Source organism: Manis pentadactyla, chromosome 1 (genome assembly GCF_030020395.1).
Source record: "Manis pentadactyla isolate mManPen7 chromosome 1, mManPen7.hap1, whole genome shotgun sequence".
Lineage (NCBI taxonomy): Eukaryota > Metazoa > Chordata > Mammalia > Pholidota > Manidae > Manis > Manis pentadactyla.
Window position 1 is genome coordinate 22,602,652 of NC_080019.1, and position 24,461 is coordinate 22,627,112.

General features: G+C 31.0%; 1 protein-coding gene across 1 annotated transcript in view; it reads right to left on the reverse strand.

Annotated features, from left to right (window-relative positions):
* Window positions 1–24,461, reverse strand: part of LRBA (LPS responsive beige-like anchor protein) — a 760,266-nt gene that overhangs the window by 609,474 nt on the left and 126,331 nt on the right. Inside the window, exons 15-22 of the mRNA XM_036887834.2 lie at window positions 20,693–20,772; window positions 19,378–19,440; window positions 17,397–17,494; window positions 11,755–11,847; window positions 11,143–11,251; window positions 10,660–10,741; window positions 8,341–8,464; window positions 7,848–8,040 (exon numbers count right to left, since the gene is read on the reverse strand). Coding sequence (XP_036743729.2) covers window positions 7,848–8,040; window positions 8,341–8,464; window positions 10,660–10,741; window positions 11,143–11,251; window positions 11,755–11,847; window positions 17,397–17,494; window positions 19,378–19,440; window positions 20,693–20,772 — 842 coding nt within the window. The remainder of the gene's footprint in view (window positions 1–7,847; window positions 8,041–8,340; window positions 8,465–10,659; window positions 10,742–11,142; window positions 11,252–11,754; window positions 11,848–17,396; window positions 17,495–19,377; window positions 19,441–20,692; window positions 20,773–24,461) is intronic.

Below are 24,461 nucleotides of genomic sequence, written 5' to 3' on the forward strand. Positions count from 1 at the left end.
ATTGCTCTGTTTTCCTTTATATTTTTACTTGTTTATTTTGCCTTACTTTTCCTTAATAATTAGCTTGCTCTGTTTCTATCCCACCAAAAGAAAAATGATTGGTTAGACTTTTCTTGAAATGTCGTTGAATTTATAAAATAATCAAAAGAAATGTTAAATTATTATAATTTTATGATATTGAGTCTTCCTATTCTAGGAAATATGCTTTTCCATTTGTTCATGCCTTTTGTATGCCCTTTGGGAATGTTTTAAAAGACTTTTTCAAGTAATTCAAAGTGTAAATTAGAGACATATACAATAAATTATTGGCAGCATACAGAAATTATATATTTATGCCCAGAAATATCTGGAAGTACCCGGAAGATGCTGACATTAGATTCGTATTTAGTAAATAAATATGCATTTGCAAGACAGAAAAGGATTAATGGTAAAGAGATGACATGAAGAGGAATTTTTTTTTAAAGCACTTAGAATGGATGGTAAAAGAATATGGTTCACTGAAGACATTGAGTTATTCAGTAAAACAATAAGATTACAGCATTTGCTGGAGTGGTGAGCAATAAAACCTGTAAGCAAGCAAATAATACAAAACAAAACAAAAAAAAATAATACAACTGTCTTTTTGCTTATATTGACAAAGATTCTCTCCTTAACCAAACATAAGTGAGGTTCCTGAACCCAATTCTCAACTAGGCTCTGTCCTTGCCACACCTGTATCTCTGAATTTCAGCAAGAATTCCCCACCATCAATATCTGATCACCCTGATATGTGATCAAATTTCTCATCCCCCATCATCGCCCAGGTGATATGTGATCAGCCTGGCCTACCTTCAGAAAGAATCCTGTTAAAGTCTAACCAGAATCTTCCCAACCCCAGATGTTTCCTCTTAGTAATTTTCCATCCACTCAATCCCCTCTGTACTGCTACCCTGCTCCTTGACTATAAATCTCCACTTTTCCTGTTGTATTCAGAATTGAGCCCAGTTCTGTACTTGGGCCTCTTTTTCCCTGTCGCAATAGTTACAGAATAAAATTTGATTTTACTGTTTTAATAACCATCTGACTCTGGTTCTCTTAGTATTATTTGTGTTTATGTGTATATGTGTATATTCCTATACATATATTATACAATGCTATTTATTCTCAAAGGCTTCAATTTTCAATGTATTTTTTAAAAATTAACTCTACCAATTTTTCTGAATAAAGTTTTGGAGAAATCCAGAATATGAAAGAAAAGTAAAACTAAATTGCTCAATTATTTCCTCCTTGAATTTTAAGCGGTCTAATATTCAGATGTTATTTATCACAGTTCCAACTTTTGCTCTGAAGTTCACCTTTTTTAGGAAACAACTCTAGCAAATAAAAAAAAACCTTTTTCTGCATAAAATGATTTGATAACACTTTAAGTGAGGGTGCAATTTAAACATAAGCCTTCCAACCACTTAGTATTTTCTTAATCTTTATAAATATCACATTAACACATGGAAACATTCTATAATTTAAAAGAAATTTATTTAAAACAAAAAATATATTCTGCCCTCAGACTTCTTTAAAGTATGAAAATTTCTATCTAAATCAAACATTGCTCCCTAGTTCCACAACATACTTAAAAATACCCCTAAATTCTGAATTAAGCTTATTTTGGCAGACAATACCAGATATATTTTTAAATACTTTCAGCAATAGCTGAGTTTTACAGAATGTTTATTGTATACTGTTTTAATCATTTGGCATACACTGACATGCTTAATCATCAGAGTAACCCTAAAAGACAGGCAGCATTATCCTCATTTCTGTAGATGAAGATCGGAAGCACAGTGACATAAAATACTATCACATGGTTAATAACTTACTAACCTTTTCTTTTCTTTAAATGTTATCCTGACCAATTTTATTTTCTTAAGAACCTAGACAGGTGCTCTCATGAAAAACTAGAGTATAAATTGATACAAATTTTTATGTGGCAATTTAGCATTACCAACTAAAACTTTTAAAAATATATATACTCTGTCTAGAATTTTAGCAATTTATCCTACAAAATAAAAGAGCTCTATATAGGAGCAGGCTTCTTACTGCACAAAGATGAGGAAAAATTAAACTGTGGTGGACATGTAATACATTGTAATATAAATTAATAGTATTTTTTTTTTATTATCTCCACCAATTTTTCCAAATAAAATTTTGGAGAATGCCAGAACATGAAAGGTTGATTCATTTGCTCAATCATTTCTTACTAGAATTACAAGTGGTTTGATAACATTCAGATGTTACATCAAAGCTGTAGTTTTTTATCTTAACTTTACTCCTCCATAATATGATGTATTATATATAACTAGTAATGTGCAGCCATTAGAAGTCATGTAAGAAGTATATCATTAAATGAAATAATATTGTAAGATGTCATATATTTTGAAAAATGTAAGTTTATATTTATGTATAGAACAGAAGACTGGAAAGTCTTGCACCAAAATGTTAAAATAAATTCATATATATATGATTGGATAGGGTGGTTTTTGCATTTTGTATGCATTTTTACCAGGTTCCAAATTTCCCACAATGAGCATATATATTTCAAAAAATTTTTAAATAATAAATACTACTTGGTTTAAAAATTTAAAGACAAAGGCTATTTCAGCAATTAAGTATAAAATGACAATATGTTAAATATGAAAATTTTATAACTCATGAAATTTCTTGAGATGTACCTTTTAATTTTATTATATAGCTACCAGCTACCATATACACACATACAAATACATGTATATTTATACATACCACTTTGTATCTTGTGATTTTAAAAATTATTTTTAAGGAACCACTTAGAGAATGCTAAAAAAAACTGATCTCCACATTCTTTTTACTCAACCTAAACTATTCTTTTTCTTGTAAAAAATGACTGGCATTTGTGTTTAAGCCATTTCATCAGATTGTTAAAAGCAAGTAAAATTTTAAATATACTTCAGTTAATCCAAGATTATTAAATAATTTACTCAAATTCATCATTTTGGAAAAATCTAAATCACACTCTATTTTTAACTCATGTGTGAATAACTCTTGACTTTTTGATTATTTTATGTCACAACACCCATTCTACTTAATGGCAATACAGGTCTAGACAAAATGTTATTTAAAGGTTTTAGTTTTATTTATTTGGAAAAAGAATGTTTTTGGATATCTCCTCATAATTCTGAATATATTAAATGCCTTAGTTTAAATTTTAATTTAAGAGCATTTTAGCATACCAAGTGAAAACAGTATTAATTACTCAAGATAATGTTCAATATGCAGTAACAGAAAAGGAAAAGAAAAAGATAAATAATAAAACCTAGAGAACACACAAGAAAATAATGCAATTACAAAAGTTACTCTAAACAGGTACACATTTGAAATTCTGATACCAACGTATCCAACATAGAGCAGTTAAACTAGAAGAGCCTATCACTGCTTATAAAACCGAGCTCAGCTATTGGAAGAGAGGACTGCAGTGACAAACAGCTTCCCTGCTACAAAGGTGGCAGGAAATCTATCAAACTGGACAATAAAATTGCAATTGAGTTTCTTTGGCTTTTTATAGCACCTGAATGTATCCTGATGTAACCCTGCAAAAGCTATCCAATTCTGCAGCATTAGTTTTTCACACACCAGTTCTTTATCAAAAACGTTATGAATTGTTGATATTGAAATTTTAAATGGCTGAAAAATGAAAAGTAAGTGTCACTTCAGTTTCATATACATGGAAATATTTATAAAGCTTTAAAATTGATAATTTTCAAAGAAAAAAATTGGTTCCAATAATTGCAGGAGAATTTTTAACAGCATGCTACAAAATTGTTCACCTACTTACTGAATCTCTTCAGTGCCATGCTAAACTTTATTAAATAGTGGTTTGAAGGACCTTAGAAGATACTTTCTCCATTTCATTTTAAAAATAGATGTCAAGATGGTAAATCCCCCAAAATTAACATAGCAGCATTCAAATAAAGTATTAAAATCATGTGATAGAAAAAAGATTTTTAATCAATGAACAAAATTCACACAAATAAAATTAAGAGATTTATTAAACATGAAAATTAGAGGTGAAAATCCCAAGAACCAATTTCCAACTTTAAATTTTTCTTCCCTCAAACCTACAGTTAAACAAAGCTTTAGTGCTTATTTATGTAGAATTCCTCTATCTCCATAAGACTTTCTAATGAGCGTATTATTAGCAGCTTAATGTGTAGGTGGGAAAGGAAGGATTTTATGAAAGTTACTAAAAATAGTTCTCTGCACATGCAGAGAAGCACTCGAAATTTAGAGAGCAGAAGCAGCAGCTTATAGTAAAACACAGATTTCTGAGAATATCCCATGAGATTCAGATTCAGATTCTGAGGTGAGGTCTAGGAAACTATAACGAAGTGCACATCCCAACGTACTCTCCTGAGGTGATCCCCAAATCATACTTTGTGTGATTTTGGCAGAGGTACTTTAAAGACTGCTGCTACAGGTAGTGCTTGGATCATGGGTAAGAGAAGACCGAGGCACACACAGGATGGCATGGCGCCACAGGACAGTTGAACCAAACAGTCCCAAACAATGATGGTGTATGTAGTTCCTCCTTCTCCTTCCTGCCACAAATTTCAAAGTGCAACTTCCAAGTAGTCAGCACTGAACACAATGCCACGGGAGATATGAATAAATATAAAACCTTTCATCCCTGCTGATGAAAGCTTACAATGAACAATCAAAATAGGATACAAGAATTCACTCTTAACCAATAATATAATACGAGAGACATTACAGGATCATTCATGATTAAATGCCAGTCTGCATGTTATATTACTGCTCTTCTTTATGTACATTACACACCCTCAAGCAAACCAAAAAAATACCATGTTTTTCCCTCATCTGTACCTTTGCTTAAGCCAACTCCTGCATCAATGATTCTCTTCACCCCAAGCTCTACATGCCCAAATCTTATCGACCCTTCAAGGTTGTAGTCAAATGACATTTGTTTAACAAACTTCTTAGATGCCCTCAGGTGAGGCTGTCTCTCTTTTCCCTGTGAATCTCTCTTCCAATGCACTTATTCATTCCTGCCTTTTTTCTTGTACATATATTATCTCCCATATTATAAAATAACTTCTTTCAGGATAAGATCTGTTCCTGATTCATCTTTCTATACAATATCTGCTTTGGCATTAAATCCACAACATTCATCTTTGAGCAAAGTATATGAACAAAAAAATCAACCCTCAAATAGGTATGTTGCTGAGTAAGGAGGACCTCACATACTTCCACAAAATGTCTCCTGAGCTCCCAAGGTCTTCAGACTGTACTTTAAGAATTATTGCTCTAAAGTTTACATTTCTGTAGCCATCCTTCCTAAGAACTTGAAAAAAGTAAAGTATACACAAAAGCACCCAATTAAAGCACATTATTTAGAAAATTTGAAAAATGTAATTTAAACTAGCACTTCCCTAAAATAGACGTATCTGAAATCCAATCCAACCCAAACTCAAACCTATTGTGCTCATGATCTTTGTACAGGAGAAAACAGTACCAGCAAAAAGTCAGTCTATATTGTAGCAGAACATTACAACAGAAACCAGCATAGCTAGCCATCAGTACAAACTAAAATAAGTTACACAGTAAGTGGCAAACAGTTTCTATAAAGTGTCAAATACTAAATATTTTAACCTTGGGGGTCCATATAGTGTTTGCTGCAAATACTCAATACTTTTAGCAATAAAGCAGCCATAGCACTACAAAAATGTAGTGACTAAAACAAAGCCATCTTTTAAAATCATATTTTTCTTATTTAGCACTGGATTGTTTTCAAACATAAATTTGTAGGATGATATTTTTGATATCTAAGATATCTTTGTAAATCCTTATAATATTATGTACCTTTTTCCCACTACAGATGGAGGAGGCAAATGAATAACTCTTAGGGATTTTCAAATTACTAAGTTATTAAAACACCTAAAAGACATATGTTTAGGAAATGATAATATATTCCAATAAAATGGCAAAATATTCCAAAATAGTGTGATAGTCAATAAAACAGAACATTTAAAAATATATCAAATTTATCACTTGTTTATTCCTTCTAATCAATTTGTAATTGATATAAATAACTATATAATTATATTATATTCCTTTAGTATATAAAGTTTTAAACAAGACACAAAAAGCATAAACCAAGAAAAGAAACTAATAAATCTTACTATGTTATTTGAAATGTAAAATTTCCTCAGAAAACATGAACATAAAACTCCAAAAATAAAGATAAGCCACAAATTGGCAGAATATGCTCATAGGCAATATAATAAGCAATGGATTAAGACCAAGAACATAAAAGAGCTCCCAAAACAACAAGAAAATGCAAATTATTACAGAGACAGAGCATTTAAAATTCATCAAAGTTGTAAATTTTTTAAACTCCAGCCATACCAAATGATGATGTGATATGAAGCAATAAGGATTTATACATCACTGGTAAGAATGTAAGCTTTGGAAAAGAAATTGCATTACATTGTAATGTTTACCATCTGCATCTTACAAATCAGCAATTCCACTTCTGGGGATATATATAGAGAAACTTCCAAATATATACAAAATGTATCAAAAATGCTTATCAACTAGGAAATGGAAAAAGTCATACCATGGAATACAGCTGAGGAAGTGAACACAACTACATGGGTCTATATGGATGAATCTTAAACAGTGACAAATAAAAAGAACAAATTGAAAAAAAATGGATTATTATACCATTTATGTTAACCATAAACATGAAAAATAAAATTACTTATTGTTTAGAGCATATTATTAGCAGCTTACATAATATATATGTCATTAAAAATTAGCATAATTAGAAAATTACATAATACATATGTCATTAAAAATATAGAGAAGACATAAAAATAATGAAAACACCCAGTTGAGTTTAAGCAAAGAGGAGAGAGGGGCTAACAATGGTAGACAAAACAATTGGGATGGGGAAGCCAATTTCATAATCAGTGATACGTATAATGTTCCTTATACCTTTTGGTGTATCTAGACTATTTCACTAAAAACTTTTAAACAAAAGATATACATAACTAACTTACACTGGCTTAAGTTTAAAAAAACAAAAAACAGATAAGCACATTCTTCCAAACCACTTTTTTAACTGACTGCAACACAAGCAAAGGGCAAACTTTAGCCAAATCTTTTCTGTTTAATCAACCACCTTACAATACTACAATAACTTCTCATCTTTGAATACGCTGCGCCACCTTGTGTTCAAAAGCTTCAAACTACTATGAAATTCAGAGAACCATAACCTGAAAATCTACAATATAAGTTCCTTTATTCTGTGGCATGAGATTTCACTTTATTAAATTAAGCATATATTAAAGTGACATTTGAAAAAACTATTTTGACTGTGAAAAATTGGGAAACACTTTTTCTTCTCAGTGATTCCCTTTTTTATTTTTTTATTTTGATATCATTAATGCACAATTACTTGAACATTATGGTTACTAGACTCCCCCCATTATCAATTACCCCCCACATAACCCTTTACAGTCACTGTCCATCAGTGTAGTAAGATGCTACAGAATCACAGCTTGTTTTCTCTGTATATACTGCCTTTCCCATGTCCCGCCCCCCCAACATTATGTGTGCTAATCATAATGTCCCATTTTCCCTTTTCTCTCTCCCTTCCCAGCCACCCTCCCCTAGTGATTCCCTTTTTTATTGTTTATTTCACTGCACTTTCAGGGAACAATCTGCCTTTTTTTCCTTGACTTTACGTATATAAAAAATTTTAATGAGTAAAACTCAAAATTATAGACATCTTAAATAATAAAATTAAAACTTACCTTTGAATGTGTGATTGATAAGGTGTCTATCCACACACGCCAGCCACCCCACTCATACTTGACTGCATGGTAAAGCAGGATTCTGAATATGGCATATACCATTTCGGTTATCTTTTGCTCATCTGAATTCTTAGGATTAAAATAGCAGAGAGAAAGCATCCACTCTTGCCACACAGAACACTGAAGCAAGCTCCTGAAAATTATAACAAGATATTGAATTACTTAAAAAAATAAATCATCTCAAAGAATTCTAAACAGTACAAGTTTAGTCAAAAGCAGTATCAAAAAAACTCCACCTTTATGTATGTATCCAAGACAAAGAAGGCGGGACTGAAAACTCAAATGTACGGTACATACCTACAGAACCTTAATGAGAAAAAGCATATGGAAAATTTGTTTCATGGTATTTTTAAAGCAATTTTTCTTAGAAAAAATGGGCTTATTCAAATCTAGGCTCAACGACTGCAAATAAATGCTTTCTGAACCTGCTTACCTTCTGTTTTCTCTACTGTTATTAAAAAGTTTAATCATGTCAGAGAGAAAGGCTCTGCGAACTTCCACACTCTCTGGGCACTGGGGAGAACTTCGAAGTAGAGTCGCAATTACTTTTAGTATCTCTGTAAGACAATTCATAAATTAGTAAAAACCAAAACACTATAAAAAAATTCATGATGGAAGATTATCAATATACTAGAATTTCTCTAGTTTCCCTGGCATAAATGTCCACTGAAAATACTTTTTTGTATTACAAAAAAATTATCTGCAAAAAAGGACAATAAATTCATTAGAAAGCATCATCAATAAAGGGATATTTTTAATTTCATCATGAGAATGTGTAAAAGTGGAGTTGAATTTTAAAAGGTTATAATAAATCAAGTTAAATTATAAATGTTACATGACAATAAACTGCTGACAACTCTCCCAAATCTCTGCCAATTAGTTGGTCTTAAAGGAAAAAAAAAACAGGACTATCAACAAAATCTCAGAAAAAGAATTAATTCAAGAAAATTGATGGTATACACATACCCCTTCCTTTATTAAGTTTAAAAGCTGTCAAGATTCTCTTCCATAATTTTAAAAGTACAATTACATTACAAAAAAAAAGGGAAACTAAAACCTATTCAACAACCCAAACAAATACAAATGGAACTGCTACTGTAATGGTCTGAAATATAAAATATAATACAATCTAAATATTTAGCACTTTGCTTTAAGAAAACAAATAATTTATCAAATTTTACCCAATTAAAAATTAAGGAATATAAACCAGCCTTCAGCCAAGGTTTTTGGTGATTCTGAAGCAGTAAGTTCAACACAACAAATATGAAGATACTTTGTCATACAATTAATGATATTTGGGGAACAATTTCTGAATTCTAATAATAAATTCAAATTTTCTCTACCTGAACAATGATTACAATGATGATAATCATAATAATGATACTGATAATAATAGTAGCCACTTATTTTGAAGATATACTCTGATGAGCACTATGAGGCACTGTTTTAAGAAAATACAAGTATTAACATATTTAACTCATATACAATGACAGCTAAATGCTATTATTTTCCAATTTCAGATATATGTAAAGTACAATGAAATTAAGTAACTTACAAAAAGTCACATAACTATTTAGACACGCAGAGAAAACTGAAAGCCAGGCAGTCGATGTTTTTAGACACCATTCTATAGTGCCTGCCCTTCTGCCCTTAGCCAGTATACTATGTAAGACAGCCTAAGATTCTTACTTCAGTAAATCATTTTCCCCATAACCACATAAAATATAAGTCATATATCTTTTTCAAGATTTTCTTCTTTTTTTACTTACTGATATAATGAAATCATGTCTCCCTTAGGGCTGAGAAAAATTAAACTTCAGAGACATGTGTTTTTAAAACTAATACTGAAACAGAGAACCACAAACACAAACACAACTCACCACACAAAAGGTAATTAAATTCAAAACTCTACAAACCAGTTATTTCAATGCCAATAATCTTAAAAAGATGAAAAATGTACACTTTGTACAAGTACTTAAGAATTCTAAATATCAAAAGAAAAGACAGTTGAACAAGACTAAGTTCATAAACAATAAAGAGGGTGGATATTTTGCAATTCCAAACTTGATATTCGTAAAATGACAATAATTAAAGATGAAAGCTACCTTCATGATTCATGTAATTAAGCCTGACATCACCAAATCATACATCAAAACTTTACTGAAAATCTGAACATACGTTAAATCAATATCTTATGCATATAATTCTTCAAAGCCTCTATATAAGCATTTCCACATAATCGAAGGTCAATTTGAAGTTATGTTCAACATCAAACACAAATAAATTGAGTATTATATCATTGCCGGTAATGAAATAATCTTCAAACAATGTGTATTTCAACAGTATCAACTTGAGGGTTTCTTTTGTATTAGCAAAAGGTATATTTGAAAGTATTTAAAAAGCAGGTAATGGAGAATTGGATAAAGGGTTCAAAGAATACAAACGTCCACTTATTAACTGAATAAGTTCTGGGATGTAACATACAAAATGGTGACTTCAGTAAATGATACTGTATTGTATATTTGAAAGCTCCTAAAAGAGTTGATCTTAAAAGTTCTCACCACACATACACACAAAAAATTTTAACTATGTGAAATGATGGATGTATGAACTACCTTACTGTGGCAATCATTTCACAATATATACATACACCAAATCATTACGTTGTACATCTTAAACTTAACACAATGTTGTAGGTCAATTATATCTCACTAAACTGGAAAAAAAAAATCAAAGTGTGTAAAATACATACGAGGATTTTGTATCTTTACTGAAGAATCAGGATCCGGATGTTGTTTATGTAACACTTGAGTACAAATCTGTTCTATAAGAATCTACAGAAGTAAAACAATAGATTTTAGCATAATCACTGTATTAACACCACTATTAATGAACTTTAAGTACATTAATTGATATTAAGTATTCAGTCCAATATTATCATGTTAAGTATCTTTTGCATTATATAAAATAAGTAATTTCAACATTATAACTCTATTTCAACTTAAATATGAGACATCACAAAGTCAATACAATAGAGGAAATAGAAAGATGTCCACACCACTTAATTATTCAGTTTAATAGATTTAAGATGAAGCCGTATTTCCTTTATATAAGTCTTTTCATAATTGTACATCAAACCTAAAATGATCTTATTTCATCTAGGCACTATCAACTCAATTATACAGGCACTCCCAAAATAAGAAATTAGTAAGATAAATTCTAACTACATTCCTACCTCAAACAGGACATTATACGTGGTCATTGTGATTAAATTTGTCTGAAGCATGAGTCTTTCAGCTAGCAGTGAAAATAATCCATGTCCAAGCATGACTTCAGCTTTTCTTCTGTGATTACATAGAAAGAAATAATCACATGCAGTTTTATTATTAACTATTTAGTGCACATGTTGGATGAAGGAGGCACTAAAATGTCTGTCATATTACCACCAAATTCCAACTCAAAACTCTCCCAATTATCTTTGACCTAAAACTCATAATGGCACAAAATCTTTAAGTAGAGAAATAAAAAACTACAATGGAAGCAAAGCTACAGTTAGAAAAAAATACAAGACTGGCTATGCCATAGCACAGCAATATTCCCCACCAAAATCTTCAAAGCAAATATTCATTAATTAGTTGCTACTCTCAATCAGCACTGAGCTAAGCTCTACTATGGATATTAATGTAATGCCCAATAAGTAGTTAAGTAGAAAAACAATGCAGAGGAACAGGTAGAAGAAATGTTAAGTAAAGATAAACTAGAGGAACCACAGAACACAAATACTATTCTGAAAATTTCTAAAATAAATAATATAAAACAGTCCATTTTAGACTTCATATATACTCACTTTGGGGCGAGGTTTTTTAAAAAATAGCCCATTGCCTTGAGAGCTTGTACTCTGATTCCTTCACTGGTGGATGCCATAAGTTTATAGATAACGCTGATGAATTAAAAGTAAATACAACTTACTCTGAGTACATTTTTCTAAAGTAACAATTTTAGATATATATGTACATATGTATATTTTTATAATCACATAAACTAATTTCAAGTAAAATATGCATGAAATTAATATATATTTCTGATATTCAGAAACTTGCTCATCAAGTATATGTTGTCTTCAAGAAACCCACTTTAAATTTAAAGATACATGTATATTAAAAGTAAATGAATGGAGAAAAATATACCATGCTAATGCTAATCAAAAGAAAGTAAGAATAGCTACATTAATTTCATACAGATTACACTTCAAAGTAAAGAAAGGTATCAGGAATAAAGAAGGCATTACATAACAATAAAGGCGTCAACTTTCCAAGAAGACTTAACAGTCTTCAATGCAGTAGAGAATAAAACTATATAAAACAGAAAATGACAAAACTGCAAAGAGAAACAGATTAATCCACTATTACAGTTTGAGACTTTAACATCCATCTCTCAGGAATGAACAGATCCAGCAGGTATTAAACTTTACTAGCACAGCTGAACTCCACAATACCATCAGTTGACTGAATATAACTCACATCTATCAACCACTTCATCCAACAATAGGAAAATACAGATTTTTCTTAACCTCACATGGAATATTTACCAAGGAGATGACATCTGGGCCATAAAACACACCTAAACAAATGTAAGGATTAGAAATCACATGTTTGCTGTCAGACCGCAATGGAATTTAACTAGAAATCAGTAACAGAAAGATAACTGCAAAACCCAAAAATACTTGGACATTAAACAACATACTTCAAAATAACATGTAGGTCCAAGGGGAAATATCAAGAAAAATTGAAAGCATCTTCAACTATGTGAAAATGAAAATAAAACACAACTTATAAGAATTATGACACACAGCAAAAGCAGTGTTTACAGGGAAATTTATAGCACTCAATGTGTATATTAGAAAAGAGGAACAATCAAATCAATAATGTAAGTTTCCACCTTAGAAAACAAGAAAGTTCAACCCAAAGTAAACAGAAGAAAAGGAAAAGTCATAGAGTAGACATCAATGGAACTGAAAATAAGAAATCAACAGAGGAACACAAAACCAAAGCCTGTTTTTTGAAAAAAAATCATAAAATTGATATGCTTCTAGCCAAGCTAAGAAAAAAGAGGGAGGACACAATTTACTAATAACAGAAATGAAAGAGGAGACATCACTACAGATCTCACTGGCATAAAAAGGATAAAGAAATACTCAGAACAATTCTACTCCAACAAATTTAACCAGATTAAATGAACCAATTCTTTAAAAAGACAGTCTGCCAAAACTCACAAAAATAAACAGATGATCTGAATAGGCTTACAATTACTAGAGTCTAATAGGATCAGAAAACAGAGTTCTCATCAAAAAAAAAAGTACAAAAACTAACCATACTGAAAAAAGTTATACAACTTAAATGTACAATAGGTAAAATAAAACATTCATGAGATGAGCTCACTATCAAGATATAAAAAGCAAAGAAAACATAAACTCGAAAATCAAATTTATCATACATGAGGATTCTGTATCAATCTAGTAACCATAATGTTGCTCATGTAATTGTATATTAATGATACCAAAATAAAAATAAAATAAAAATTTTTTCATTAAAAAATCTGAAGAAAAAAGATTGAAATAAACTAAAAATAGGATTAGGTAGATACACATCAAAGCTCTAATATACATGCTACTAGAGACCCTAAATAAAAGGAGAAAGATATAACTGAAGCAAAATATATTAAAATGAGGACCTCAAACTTCCCAAACTTAGTAACAATCACAGAGAAAACTGCAATGAAATCACGAGAGCTAGAGAATATATCTTGAAAACAAGTAAAAAGCCTAATACATTATATTTACCAAAGAAAGATCTGAATTATGAGATTTCTCATTAGAAACCATGAAAAAACATTTTAAATTACTAAAAGAAACAAAAGCTAGAAACACAGAATTCTGCGTGCAGCAAAATTATCCTTGGGTGATGAAGGCCAGTTAAGATCATTATCTGAAGAAAAACTAAGGTAATATGTTTCTAGCAAAAACTTTCAAGAAGAAATGCTAACATAGCTTTTCGGAAATGAAGGAAAAACAAACTAAATTGTAAGTATCTGGAAAAACGTGTAAATTTTTTTCTTCTCTTAAATTCTTTGAACTACATATAACAAATGAAACTGAAAATTGTAACATTGTCTAGAAAAGCTTATATTAGATATAATATGTAATAAGGAAAAACAGTGGAGATTAATGGGATCAATATAGTTGCAATGGTTCTATACTGTATTTGAAGAGGTAAAATACTAACTCTAAGTAGACTGTGAAATCTCTACAGCAGCAACTAAAAAAAACAACACAAAGAGATCTAAACCCAACAGATTAATTTTAAAAAAATACTAAACAAATTCCAATACAAAGAACACATGAAAGGAAAAACAGAGGGAAGAAAATTACACTGGGACAAATAAATAATATTAGAGGAAAAGAAAGCCATATAAACTATAAATAGTATTAAAAGTAAATAGACTAAACCTAATGAGAAGAGTTTCTCATAGTACATAAAAAAAGAACAACTACATTGTGTGTATTAGTCATAGTTTTCTGCAGAAGAACGAACAGGATGTGCTACAGATTTATTTTAAGGAATTGGCTCACACAATCACGGAGGCCTGATAAATCCAAAATCAGCAGTGCTAGATGAGTACCCTGGAGGAGACTGAGGAAAAGTAGTTCAAGTCCAAAGGGACTCTACTGGCAGAATTCCTCTTTGCCTGGAGATGGTAGTATATGTTCTATTAAGGCCTTCAACTGATGGATGGTAAATGTTAGTTAATCTCATTCAAAACTATTCACAAAAATATCCAGAATAATGTCTGACCAAATACACAGGCACTGAGACCCAGCCATGCTGACATAAAATTGGCCATCATACTGTGTCAACTAAATTTAAACATATAAATTAAAAGTAAAAGGATGGAAAAAAGATATATTATGCAAACCCAAAGCAAAAGAAAAGTGGATTAGCTACATGAATGTCAAACTAAGTAGATTTCAGAACTATGTCCAGAGATAAAAAAAATAAAAGATGCAAGCATATAACCATCAATTTATCAAAAGACTAAGTAACTATATATGTACTTAACATCAGGGTTAAAACACATGAAGCAAAAAATGAAAACAGTACATAGAAAGATAAGTAGAAAAGAAAACATAGCTATAGTCAGAAATTTCAATAATTATATCTCAATAAATGACAGAACAGGGAAACAAAGTATCAGTAATGACACAGAAAATCTGAAGAACACTATCAACGAGTTTAGCCTTACGTACATTTATAGAACAATTCCGTCCAAAAACATGAGAATACACGTAATTCTCAAGTGCGCATGGAACGTTCATCCAGATATACCATATCCTGGACCATAGGCAAGCCTCAATATATTTTAAAAGATTCAAGTCATACAAACATGCTTGCAGACCACAATGAAAGTAAAATTCAAACATAGAAAGATCCCTGGAATATACTTATAAATGCCATACAAATAAAAGAAAAATCAAGGAGGAAAATAATGTATTTTGAACAGTATGAAAATTAGATTAAACTTTCTCTAAGCATAAACACTTTATCCTTAGGAAGAAATTTATTCCACTAAAAGCTTATGTTCAAAAAGAAAGTGTCAAGCAGTCATAATCAATAAATCCGATCAATCTCTAGCAAGACTAAACTGGAAAAAAAAAAAAGCGTAAGTATCAGAAATGAGAGAAGGTGACATCATTACTAGCTCTGCAGATAGTTAGATCAAAATGAAAACAATTTTATACCAGTAAATTTGATGACACTTTCAACAAATCAGACAATTTATTGGTAGATTCAAACTTGCCAAAGCTCATCAGAAACAGATAAATTAAAAAGCCCTCTATATATTAAGAAAATTAAATTTTTAGCTAAAAACATCCATATAAAGAATTCCCCCCCTAGATAATTTCATTGGTAAATCTAAGCAAACATTTAAAGAATAAATAATAATGGTTCTATACAAATGCTTCAGAAAAACTTCCCTAAGTTTTACTTACCAAATCCTTCTATGAGGCCAGCATTTACACTGACATTTAAATCAGCAGACTATGAGTAAAGCAGATTACACCCCACAATATGGGTAGGCCTCATCCAATCAGCTGAAGGCCTTCATAGAAAAAGACTGATCTTCCTAGAGGAAAAGGGAATTCTGCCACCAGACTGATTTTGACTCAAACTGCAAAATTAACTCCTACATAGGTCTCCACCTGCCAGCCTACCCTGTAAATGTTGGACCTGTCAACTTCTACAATAACACAAGACAATTCCTTAAAATAAACCTCTCTCCTTCTCTCTTTCTGTTCTTACAGCCTGCTTCCCTCCCTCCCTCCCTCCTTTTCTCTCTCACACGTGCACACAAACATTATTATTTGTTTCTCCAAAGAATTCTGAAAACAAGCATGAAGCCATCTTCTAACTCATAAAGAATGAGTATTGAAAGATGCCAAAAAGTATCTGCAACAGAGGATCAAAGTGGTAAATTTACTGTAACTAGATCATTAGTTACTGATACACTGTTGCTGATAATCCCGCCACATAGTTGTTAAACTTTCGTGGCCCAGAAACCTTTTTATTAAATGAATGATTTAAAACCAAAGCATTCCGTTTGGCTGATGATGATTGCCATGGACTGAATGTATACCCGTCAATTTATATGTTAAAATCATAACCCCCAGTGTTGCTACATCTCTGGAGATGGGACCTTTAAAGAAAAGGAAGTAATTCAGATTATATGAGGTCATAAGAGTGGGTTCCTGATTCAACAGCATTAGTTTCCTTATAAAAATAGAACAAAGTTGTCCTCCCTTTGTCTTATTCGCCCTTCTGTCCCTCTCTACCACTCTCTATCCCTCTCTTTCTCTTTTTTCTGCCCATGCAGACACAAACAGAGGTCCTGTAAACACAAAACAGGAAGGTGGTTGTGTACAAAACAAGGAGTGAGACCTCACCAGACACCAACCCTGCTGGCACTTTGATCTTGCTTCCAGTTACCAGAACTGTGAGACTATTCATTTCTGTTGTTTAACCTACCTTGTCTATGTTATGTTATGGCAGCCCAAGTAGGTTAATGCAATGATGACTTGGGATTGGTGGTAGAAGTGCTATTTAAAGGGAGGATAGAGATCTTCTTTGAATCACGATGGAACACTATATAGTTCTAGGGCCTAAAGATAACCCAGCAAAAAATTGAACAGCTGTATAATAGCACTAAACAAACAAAATACTGAAATGATCTTCCTGATGTGTCTTCACAAACAGTAACAAAGCCTCTATGTAATTAAAGATTTCTTCAAAAACGTAACACATAAAATAAAGGGGTCTTATATCTTAACTCATGTTATAAGATCCAGCAATACTTTTCATATCTAAGAACCTTCTATCATTTCCAAACTATTCTCATATTAAGTACATTAAAATTCTTGATATATTAAACTCTTACCGTAACCCATTCCTTTGGTCAAAAGCAGGAATCATAGAGTTAGGATGTTCTGACATTAATGCAACAAGCAGCTGTAGGACATCGATTAGATTATCATCCTAAAATAATTTTAGAATTTTTTTAATAAGGAAAAAAGTTTATCTGAATACTGAACACATCTTAAACAATGGAAATTTCAAATTTTAAAAATGAGACAATTTCAATATTTAACAAAATGGTTCATTACATTTATATAGTCATCTATATAATACCTCAAAATACACATATCCAAGTTAAATAATTTCTTAATCAAAGAAGTACAATTCCCTTTATATTACATTGTATCAAGATATCCTAAAACATGCATTAGTGATACAGTAGATGTGACTCAACAGGTCTGTTTTTTTTTTTTCAAGGAAGTTTTATACATCAAGAAAGTAAGGGAAGGGAGACTAGGTTGTTCTTTTTGATTACAGCAAGACATATTAGAGTCTTTAATATGCTAACAGATGTAGGTGAATCTGGTGGTAGTGTTGAGGCAATACACTATTATCATTTCCTAAATTTATTTCACTTAACCATTTTTTCACACTGAGCCTCTCAAGAAACTAGTTCCAAAAGAAGTCTTTTGGGAAAATAAAAACTGACTAGTTCTATATTATGCTGACAGTATTGTAGACATAGATGATCAATAAATGTTTATTGAGTTAAATTGCGTGTATATAACTTGATAGCACTCACAAAACAGCACAGTAGCACTTATGTGTTCTGCAATCTTTTTAAAAAAGAATAACCCAACATAGCCTTTGGTAAATATTAAAGTATATATGTGTCTGACTAGGGCCAGCTTGGGCAATACTGACAAAAAGAGGAAAAGGGAAACAGCTATCAGGAGCTAGCTATCTTGGTTGCCCTAGCTCTAGGTTGTCATTCACTGCTTTTAAACTTTTGGTATGGGAGATACTTGAACAACTAATTCTCCATAATCTAAGTAGTTGGTCTAGAGTTAGGGCACTGAGCCTTCCAGAGGGTGTTGTATGAATAATCTGAAAGATTATTACTGAATGAATAGATTTAGAAAACACAGATCACTGTGGCTTAATGTTTCTCTCTTATGAAGTACTCTAGTCCCTTCGGGTTAAAAAAAAAAAATCACATATAACAACAGATTATTAGGAAATTTAATTGAAAAAATATTGAACTATTACACTGCATAAGGAAAATCTAAAAATGGAATGCCCTAATCAAGAGGAAGAAGAAATTATAACTACTAATATATCCAGTTAAGAAACTTAATCTATTCTTTTCTTCCACAATTAACAAAGACAGGTCCAAACAGTATCTCCCACTTATTAATGATTAAAGAAGGTATCATTTCATAATAATAAATATATTTATTAACTCACAACACATGACTATACCAAAAAATGTAAATTATTATTTAAAATGTGCTTCATTTATATGAAATTCCATCAATTTCCCTATTTTACTTATCTAAAACATATTTATTCAGATTAGTTAAGATTACATCTGACATATTACATTTTCCCAGTGCTAAAAAAAAGGGAAAAAACAATTTCAACTTATTTTTCAACCTCCATTTCAAGGAAATCTAAATTCTATTATTAGTGAGCTGTTGAACTTAACAGTATTTGAGCATGCACAGTATGCTGGGAAGAATGTATGATGAATTCAGAAATCCAATCATATCATTTACATATCAACTGGCTTCTGAAAATACAATGAAAGCATTCCTTTGTACACTCTACTATTAATTAAATGAGACCTAATTTTTATACTTTTTAAAGACTTTGATGATTATTCTCAGAGTCATCATATAATAAAGGATATTTAGAGTTGCTAAGATTTTCTTCCCAGATACATTTACTCCCCACTATAGTTATATCACTAGTGAAAGATTTCATCAATGTTTTTACTTTTAAAAAAGACCATAAGGCAGCTTCAAAAAATAAAATCCCAAAATATGAAATTTAACTATTACCTCATGCATAGTGAGTAGGTAATTAAGAATACCCTGTAGTTCATCTTCCTTCACTCCAGAATCCTTCAAAAACATAATACAAGTATCTTATATTTGCATATAAAATTTTTTTAAAACAGGAAAACATATGCATAAGATTTGTCAACTTGGCAGTTATGATAAATATAAAAAGATAACAATAGAGAAACTACATTTAAACTAAAAACTGAGGAAAACAGCAAAGATATTCATTAAAGACTCTATAATAAAGTCAAGAGATTGACATCAGTATCCTGTTATCAGTACATTATATAATACAGTAGCCTTTCTTGCAAAGCTACAGAATCCTGAAGCAAAATAATGATAAATGAGAGTATGATCTATACCTATCACTCCTCTAAATACAGAAGACAAATTTTATATTTATAGTTCCTGCTAAAAATGGAAAGCAAATGAACAGTTTCTAAACCTACCAAGTTAAAATATAAGGTACTAAAACTTGACACTGGGAAAAACACTGTGCTTTTAAATATGAATTCAGTATGAAAATTTTCAATCTATTCTATCAATGTATTAAACATAAAGCAAAAATGCAATCTCAAAAAAATCCATAAAAAAACAAAACATAGTAGGAAAAAATAGAAAAGACATTTCAAAGGAAAATTTTCATTATAAATGGAAATAAGGTATCTGAGTCTGAGAAATATACTAAAAGTTAGGATCACTTACCATATCATATGACAGCTAATAAAGCATTAAGTGCTCAAAAATAAAAAAATGATATAGAAAAATACTGGCAAAAAATACATTTATATATTGTCATAAAACCAAAAGACTGCCCATAAAAATAATAATTTTACTTACCTATAAAAGAGTGAAATGGAACAAAATGACATTATTTCTAAAGATTAAGACATTCATCTGGTATACTTATATAGGAACATTATTTCTCCAAATCTGAATTTAAGGTACAAGGAGCCCCCTAAAAAGGGTACCTCCTTGAAAAGCTTAGTTGACTACTATATCACCAGTGCCAAAACCAATACCTAGTACTTAACAGAAACTCAGTAAATATTTGATGAATGAAATAATGAATACACTTGAACTCCTAGAGAAATTCATATAACATATAGTTATCAATCTTCAATTCTGAAATAATGTATATCCATAAATGCTCAAGAACTAAAAAGCACATGGAAACAGATACCTTTCAAAGTATTTTCTAATATGTAACCAAGTAACAAAACAAAGAATAAGTAAACTAAGATTATATTTTATGTGAAATTATAAATCACAATACATATAGCACGTTATAGGAGAAGAAATATGAACTCACCTTCATCACTAATTGCTTAATGAACATCAACAATAATGCTCGTAGAGAAAGTATTTCTTTCTGATTAGGTCGTGGTCCATCTTTAAAAAAATGCATATACAAATACATATATATACATATATATATATACACACACACACACACACACAATTACTTTCAAAGACCTCAAGCTAAATATAAAATTCTTCTTCCCAATAGTTTTTCAATTTATTTATAAGAAACATAATGACTGATCTCTTAGGTTTTATACCTCAAGGTAAGCATTCACGACTGAAGGGAAGATCAAGAGTTTCCCACACAAGCAAAAGCTAAACAAGTTCATCACCACCAAACCAGCTTTATAATAAATACTGAAGAGACTTCTTTAAGCAGATAAGAAAAGGCTATAACTAGAAATAAGGAAATACGTAGAAGAAAAAAATCTCACTGGTAAAGTAAAATGTGTAAGAAAGGTAAGTAGATCAACCACTTACAAAGCTAGCATGAAAGCTAAAAGACAAAAGTAGTAAAATCAACAATATCTACAATTAACTGAGGGATACACAAAACAAAAACATGTAAAATATGACAACAGAAACAAAATGAGGAAGGAGTAAAAATCTAATGCTTTCAGAATGCATTTGAACTTAAGCATTCACCGACTTAAAATGGACTGCTATATATGTAAGATGTTATATATGAACCTCACAGTAATCACAAAAAATAATCTATAACAGAAAAACAAAAAATAAAGAGAAAGAAATCCAAATGGCTAAAGAAAGTCATCAAACCACAAGGGAAGAAAGCGGAGAAGAAGAAAAGAACAGAGAAGAGGTAGAAACAACAAGAAAATAATTAACAAATTGGCAATGTATACATACCTATTAATAAAAACAAGACATAGTATAGTTGAATAGATTTAGAAAAACAGGACCCACCTATACTCTGTGTAATACTCACTCCAGACCTGAAGACACATACAGACTGAAAGGGAAAGGATGGAAACATACTCCATCCAAATGAAAGACAAAGCTGGGGTAGCAATACTTAGACTTAAACAAAGTCAGACTTAAAACAAAAATCAGACTTAAACAAAGACTGTGTGATATGAAACATAGAAGGGCATAAAATACAAATAATGGGATCAATCCAACAAAAGGATATAACAATTATAAATGTTTAAGTACCTAACAAAGGAGCACCTAAATATATATAACACAAATCGCAACAGACACAAGGGAGAAATTGATAGTCATACAATAAAAGTAGGAGAATTTAACACCCTACTTAAGTCAATTGATTGGTCATCCAGATAGAAAATAAATAAGGAAAAATTGACTTTAAAACAACACATTAGACCAGATGGACTTCAGAGATATATACAGAACACTAAATTCCAAACAGCAGAATATACATTCTTATCAAGCACAGATCTATTCTCCAGGATTGATCGCCTTATGCCAAAAAACAAGTCTCAATAAATTTAAGGAGAATGGAATCATATCAAGCATCTTTTCCAACCACAACAGTATAAAGCTAGAAATCAATTATAAGAAATAAAAACAGAAAAGACACAAACACAGGGAAACTAAACAACAAGCTACTAAATGACCAATACAACAATGAAGAAATCAAGGAATAATCAAAAACTACATTGAAACAAATGAAAATGAAAACATAATATTCCAAAATCTTTGTGATACAGCAAAAGCAGCTCTAAAAAGGAAAACTATAGCAATACAGGTTTTACTCAAAAAAATCAAGAAAAATCTCAAATAAACAACCAATCTTACAAATAACTATGAGAGCTACAGCTGAATCTCAAAGAAATAGGAAATCTGAACAAACCAATTAATAGTAATGAAATTGAATCAACAAAAAATGCCCAACAAACAAAACAGGATTAACCAGTGAATTCTAACATTTAAGATGATTTAATACCTATCCTTCTCATACAATTCCAAAAAATTGAAGAGGAATCCTTGCAAACTCATTCTATGAGGCCACCATTACCCTGTTACCAAAACCACACAATGACACTGGAAAAAAGAAAATTATAGGCTAATATTCATGATCAACACAGATGTGTAAGTCCTCAACAAAATATTAGCAAACCGAATTCAAAAATACAGTAAAAGGATCACACACCTTGATCAAGTGGAATTTATTCCAGCATGCAAGCATAGTTCAACATCCACAAATGAATCAACACAATACATCACAGTAACAAAACCAATGATGAAAGGCATACAATGATCTCAATAAATACAGAAAAAGCACTTGACAAAATTCAACTCTCAACAAAGTGGGTATAAATGGAATGTACCTGATAATAAAAAAACATTTTTGACCAATAGCTGACATCATACTCAATGGTGAGAAGCGGAAAGCTTTTCCTCTAAGATCAGCAATAATGCAAGTATGCCCACTCTCACCACTGTTACTCAACAGAGTACTGTAAGTCTTTGCCACAGCAATTAGGCAAGAAAAAGAAATAAAAGGCATCCAAATTGGTAAAGAGAAGTAAAACCATCACTATCACTATTTACAGATGACATAACATTATACATAGAAAACCCAAACGACTCCACCAAAAAACTATTAGAACTAATAAATGAATTCAGTAAAGTTGCAGCATGCAAAAGCAATACACCATTATTTGTTGCATTTCTATATATTAATAACAAACAATCAGAAAGAGAAATTAAGAAAATAATCTCAAGTACAATTGCATCATAAAGAGTAAAAGACCTGGAATAAACCTAACTAAGGAGATAAAAGGACTATACTGTGAAAATTAAAAAAACACTGATGAAGGAAATCAAAGATGACACAAATAAATGCAAAGATACACTGTGCTCCTGGATTGGAAAAATTAATCTTGTCAAAATGTTCATACTATCCAAAACAATCTACAAATTTAATGCAATACCTATCAAAATAGCAATGCCATTTTTCAAATAACTAGAACAAACAATCCTAAAATTTGGATGGACCACAAGAGACCCCAAATAGCCAAAGCAATCTTGAGAAAGAAGAACAAAGCTGGAGATACCATAACCCTGGATTTCTAACTGTACTACAACACAGCAATTAACACAGAAGGTACTGGCACAAAGCAGACACCCAGTTCAAATGAACCAAACACAGAGCCCAGAAATAAATTCATACTTATATGGTCAATTAATCCACAAAAAATAAGGAGGCAATATACTAAAGGGAAAAGACAGCCTCTTCAATAACAGTATTGGGAAAACTGAAAAGCTACAAGCAAAGAATGAAACTAGACCACTTTCTTACACCATACACAAAAATAAACTCAAAATGGATTCAAGACTTAAATGTAAGACCTGAAACCATAAAACTCTTAAGAGGGAAACATAGTCAATAAGCTCTTTGACACTGACCTATGCAATATTTTTTTGGATCTCTCTCCTCAGGCAAGGACAATAGAAGTAAAAATAAGCAATAGGGACTACATCAAATTAAAAAGTTTTTGCACAGAATGAAACCATCAACAAAAAGAAAAGGCCACCTACTGAATGGGAGGAGATAATCACAAATGACATTTCTGATAAGGGGTTAACATTCAATATACATATAAAGAACTGACCCTCTAAGATCAGTTCTCACACAGTATCAAAAAAAAAAATCTGATTAAAAAAATGGGTAGAAGACCTGAACAGACATTTTTCCAAAGAAGAAATATAGATGGCAAACAGGTACATGAAGAGATGTCCAATATGACTAACCATCAGGAAAATACTAATCAAAACCACGAGATACCATC